General features: G+C 58.4%; 1 protein-coding gene across 1 annotated transcript in view; it reads left to right on the forward strand.

Annotated features, from left to right (window-relative positions):
• Nucleotides 1–2,397: 2,397 nt before the first annotated feature.
• LOC103620612 (bone morphogenetic protein 2-like) overlaps nt 2,398–5,018 on the forward strand; it is a 3,333-nt gene continuing 712 nt past the window's right edge. The window contains exons 1-5 of the mRNA XM_008639239.2: nt 2,398–3,155; nt 3,277–3,413; nt 3,734–3,856; nt 4,281–4,479; nt 4,839–5,012. Coding sequence (XP_008637461.1) covers nt 2,894–3,155; nt 3,277–3,413; nt 3,734–3,856; nt 4,281–4,479; nt 4,839–5,012 — 895 coding nt within the window. The 5' untranslated portion in view covers nt 2,398–2,893. The remainder of the gene's footprint in view (nt 3,156–3,276; nt 3,414–3,733; nt 3,857–4,280; nt 4,480–4,838; nt 5,013–5,018) is intronic.

The raw sequence follows: 5,018 nt of genomic DNA on the forward strand, positions 1-5,018 counted from the left end.
GTTTTGCAAATCTTTGCAGGAAATCGATGTGGGAAGGTGCTTGGGCAGCTGCTCCTCGGGGGATCCCTGCTTGCTTAGGTAAGCACAGCTGCCAGGCTCCATCCGCTCTCCCTCCCGCACATCCGCACTCCGGGCCAGGTGGGAGCTGCCCCTGCTCCTCTCGCCCAGCGCATCTGCGGCTGCCGGGGTGGGGGGGACACGGAGCAGGGTTTGGGCAGCACCCCCAGCTCACCCACCACGCTGTGCTGTGCCGGGGGGGAGAGCCGGACCTGCCGGGATGGGGCCGGATTGGGGGGGTGGTTACAGAGCCTGTGGTGTCCCAGGACAGCAGACACAGATCCTGACAGTGGCTTCTGCAGCCTGCGATGTGCCACTCCTGTCCCTCACCTGCTGGCAATGCTGTGGGACAGGAAGAGTCGGGGGTGGCTGGGGCAGGGTGGGTCCAGACAGTTGTCTCAGGGCAGGACTGTGTGTTGATTGTAGACATAAAAACATGGGTCCCCAGCACAGGAAGGACATGGAAAGTTGGAGCAAGTCCAGAGGAGGCCATGGAGATGCTCTCATGGCTGGAGCCCCTCTGCTCTGGAGCCAGGCTGGGAGAGCTGGGGGTGCTCACCTGGAGAGGAGAAGGCTCCAGGGAGAGCTCAGAGCCCCTTGCAGGGCCTAAAGGGGCTCCAGGAGAGCTGCAGAGGGACTGGGGACAAGGCATGGAGGGCCAGGAGCCAGGGAATGGCTTCCCAGTGCCAGAGGGCAGGGCTGGATGGGATCTTGGGAAGGAATTGTTCCCTGGGAGGGTGGGCAGGCCCTGGCACAGGGTGCCCAGAGCAGCTGGGGCTGCCCCTGGATCCCTGGCAGTGCCCAAGGCCAGGCTGGACACTGGGGCTTGGAGCAGCCTGGGATAGTGGAAGGTGTCCCTGCCCATGGCAGGAGTTGGGATGAGCTGAGCTTTAAGATCCCTTCCAACCCAAACCATTCTGGGATTCTTTGCATGCAAAGGGAAGCAAATCAAACCATGCAGGAAGAAAGACCTGCTCTGCTCAGGCAGAGGAGGTGACAGCTCATGAGTTACTCCACGAGTAAGGAATAGATGCTGCAGGAAGGAAGCTGCCTCCCTTCTCCCCCATCCTGCTCCAGAGCATCTGCCCTTTTCCCGAGGGGGAACAGAAGGCCCAGGATATGGGGGGCCGGTGGTGTACTGTGTACACGCTGGTGTACTGGGGATGTGCTGTTTTTTCTCTAACTGCAGGGAGTCACAAGACGGGGAGGAATGCCTGGCCCGGGCAGAAGCTGCCCCGAGACGCTGTGCCCCTCACGGGCTCCGGAGCCGCCGGGGCCACGTCTGCACCGTCGCTGCCATCCGGGAGTGCCACTGCCGGGGGTATCGGGGCTGGGAGCTGCGGGTGGGGCTCCTGGAGACCCCGCCAGACTGTCTGTGGGATATGTAAATGAGAGAAGGCTATTTTTTGAATAAAAGCTACTTTAACCAGCGGGTATAAATGAACCCTCTACAAAATGTGTTGTAGCTTGTAAAATAAACATCATGGGCAATTTGCAGGTCCTTGGGGCTCCGCTGTGCAGCTCCACAGCCCCTCTGCATCCAGCATCCCAGGAGGATGCAGCCGTCTGGCACGGGCTGGGGTGTGCACGGGTTGGCTGCTCCCGCTAACAAACTTTGGAGCCGGAGTCGGGAGAGGGGAGCAGGAGCTGGGCATGTTGGGGCAGAACTGTCTCCTCTGCAGGCACCCCCAGATATCCTGTGGGACATGCTGCTGGTGAGCCGGGCAGAGAAGGGAAAGGATTCCGGGGATACTGATAGTTTTCTCTCTCCATTAACTCCAGTCTGTCGGTACCGCCGTGCCTGTTCTGCATAATTAACAGCCCTTTAGGGTGGAATAAACTGTAGGCACCACTGGACATTAGCCTTCACCTTGTCTCCCATCAGGTGGTCCTGGCAGGGCTTCAGCCGGTTGCTGAATTAGTTAATTAATGCTAATTTTTTCCATTCAATCCCATGGCAGCTGTACAGTGTGTCGTGTCCACCTGCACCAGCCTGGTTTCTCTGTGATTGGGGAACAAGACCTGTAGAATTGGCTTTTATTCCACCACCCGGATATTTCATTAAGCTCAAGCATTCAGGAATTAGGAGCAAATGCTTTTTAATTCCCAGGAAGCCAATTGCCCTCAAAAAAAAAAAAAAAAAAAAAAAAAAAATTTGTGCCAAAGGAAAAGAAAAATCAAAGAATATGAAGTTCCAAACAGAGAAAGAAAACAAGAGATATCTGCTTTTTGCAGTGATATTATCTTCTACTGTCATCCATAAAATGGCCTCGCTCCCCGGTGGGACACACAACCTGGGCTGCCCCCACTGAGAGAGGGGACCCCGGGCACCCCACCCTGCACACCTGACAGGGACATGGGATGGGGACACCAGTGTGGCACTGAGCCTCCGCCACCATCCTCGCTCTCAGCACGAGCTGCTGCGGCAGGACCGGGGTGGGAAGGGGATGCTCATCTTAATGGGCTGCATTCCTCTACACAAAGGTCCTCCGATTTGTCCCATTAGTGCCATCATTAAAATCCAGTTAGTCTCCTACGGAGAGCAAATGCAGCCCAGCCAAGACCCTGGCAAGGCGCTGGTGGCCCCAGACCCCCGTGTCCCCTGCCAGCCCCGGGAGTGCCTGGTGAGCCGTCCTGCCTCCCGCTTGTGTACTGGGGCTAATTGGTGCAGGGGGCCCGGGAGCCGGGCTTCTCACCTTGTTAGCATGGCAATTAGCTCTCTTTACCCTCCTGATTGCTCCTGTGCATATTTCACTCCAATCCAGCTTTCCAGTGAGTTATAAATGCAGCACCGGGGAGGCGGGGGGAGTTGTGCTGGGACAGGGAGCACAGAGCCATGCTGGGGACTGTTCTGCTGCTGCTGGCCCTGGCCAAGACGACATGCCCGAGCCCAGACAGCGTGGCGAGCCGGCGGGCTGAGGCGCTGAAGAAACTCCTGGAAGTCTTTGGCATGGAAGACCCTCCGGCCCCCCCAGCTCACTTTAAGCAGCCGCCCCAGTACATGGTGGATCTATACAACACTGTCGCCAATGCGGATGGTGTCACCAAGAACCCTGACATCCTGGAGGGCAACACTGTTCGCAGCTTCCTGGATAAAAGTAAGGGGGGCGTGGGGGGTGGTCCCTGTGGCGCTGGGATGGGGCTGTGGGGAGGGGCTGAGCGTGGCCGGTGGAGGTGCTGCCCCTGGTTTTGCTCTTCTCAACCCATCCTTCTCTCCAGCTCACAGCGAGGAGATGCGGTTCCTGTTTGTCCTCTCCAGCGTGGCCAAGAATGAGAAGATCCTGACGGCAGAGCTGCACCTCTTCCGCCTCTGGCCGAGGGTCACAGATGGGCCCAAAAGGCACCACTTCTGCCAGGTGAGGATGGGATGGGGGGGATGGGGCTGTCCCCCAGCCTGTGCCCAGGGATGCCACTGGCACACTGTGGTCACTTGCCTGCAGTGGGAATGTTGCCTGGCTCTGGGATCATATAAAAAAATGTTTCACAGAAAATCACGATGATTTAACTGTGGCAGGTTCTTAAATATCTACCCTTCTGGCTTGTGCAAACATCAGCAAAGGCACACCAAGGTTGTTACAGATCCATGCTGACAATTCCCCATCTCCCCCCACCCCTCTGTCCAGGATCAGCCCCTTGGGCAGGCTATGCCGGGGTGACCACCTTTTGCCTTCCCCAGGTCAGTGTCTACCAGGTGCTGGAGAAGGACAAGCTGGACACCCCCGGAGGGAAGAAGCTGCTGGCAGCCCGGCGTGTCTCGCTGCAGACCTCGGGCTGGGAGGTCTTTGCCATCACACCGGCTGTGAGTCACTTTTCCTCTGTTTTGGGCAGCACAGAGGGAATCCTGGAGGTTCACATGCAGGAGGTTTTTTAACCCATTTCACCCACAGCAGCCTTTCAGGCTTCAGTGCAGTTTCCTGTGTGCAGTCTCTGCAGTGACATGGGGGAATACATCTTATCCTGGGATGGGGGGGAAAAAGTCCTGCCAAGAGCCCCGGGGGCTGCTTCATCCTTCCTGGAACTTGTCTCACTGCTCTGCAGGGAGCGCTGGTGCTGGCTCCTGCCACAATGTCCCCTGTGCTGCAGCCCCAGAGCAACCTCTTCCCGTGGAACACGGAGTGTGGCCTCCCAGTTCACAATGTCCTGCTGCTGGCCTGGGACCTGCCTGTGGGGACACCAGGGCAGTGCCTGTCCCAGTCCATGGTGACACTGGTTTGGTTCCCCAGGTTCGTGACTGGACTGAAGATGAAAGCAGCAACCAGGGTTTGCTGGTGACAGTCCAGGGCCTGGAGGGGAGCCCGCCTGAGCCCCCACCACTGCAGTTTGCATCTGGCCGGAGCCACCATGAGAGCAAGAAGCCCATGTTGGTCCTGTTCACGGACGACGGGCGCCGGGGAGCGTCGCTGCCCACAGCCGGCTTCCCAGGTGGGTCCACACGCCTGGCACGGCTCCCTCAGTGCCAACATCCCTTTCCCAGGGGGTGCTCCCCACATGTGGGCTCCTCAAATCCAAACCTCCTTCCCTGGCTGGAGGGAGAGGCTCTCTCCTTTCTGGTGTAGCCTGCTCGGAGTGTTGCCTGCTTGCAGATGTGAAGCTGGATTTGAGGGTGGCCATGAGACTGAGGGTGTCACCTCCTGGTGGCTCTGCCTGGGCTGGTGACAAGCTGTGACCAGAGGGCTGCAGACAAAACCTGTGGGGAGGGATGGCCGGGGGGGTTGCAGTACTTTCTCCCTCCCCCCAGGCTCATGCAGTGGCTAATGGCATTTGATGCTCCTTTCTGACAGATTTAAAACCTCAGGCTACCAATCTCCCTGCCAAGATGCCGGTGCCCAAGCTGGGCAGGTCACGCAGTACACGGTCTCTGGATCGGCTCCAGCCCTGCCAGAGGCATCCCTTGTCTGTGGACTTCGAGGAGATCGGCTGGTCCGGCTGGATCATCTCACCACGGGGGTACAACGCCTTCC

Source organism: Corvus brachyrhynchos, unplaced genomic scaffold, assembly GCF_000691975.1.
Source record: "Corvus brachyrhynchos isolate BGI_N302 unplaced genomic scaffold, ASM69197v1 scaffold130, whole genome shotgun sequence".
Taxonomy (NCBI): Eukaryota; Metazoa; Chordata; class Aves; order Passeriformes; family Corvidae; genus Corvus; species Corvus brachyrhynchos.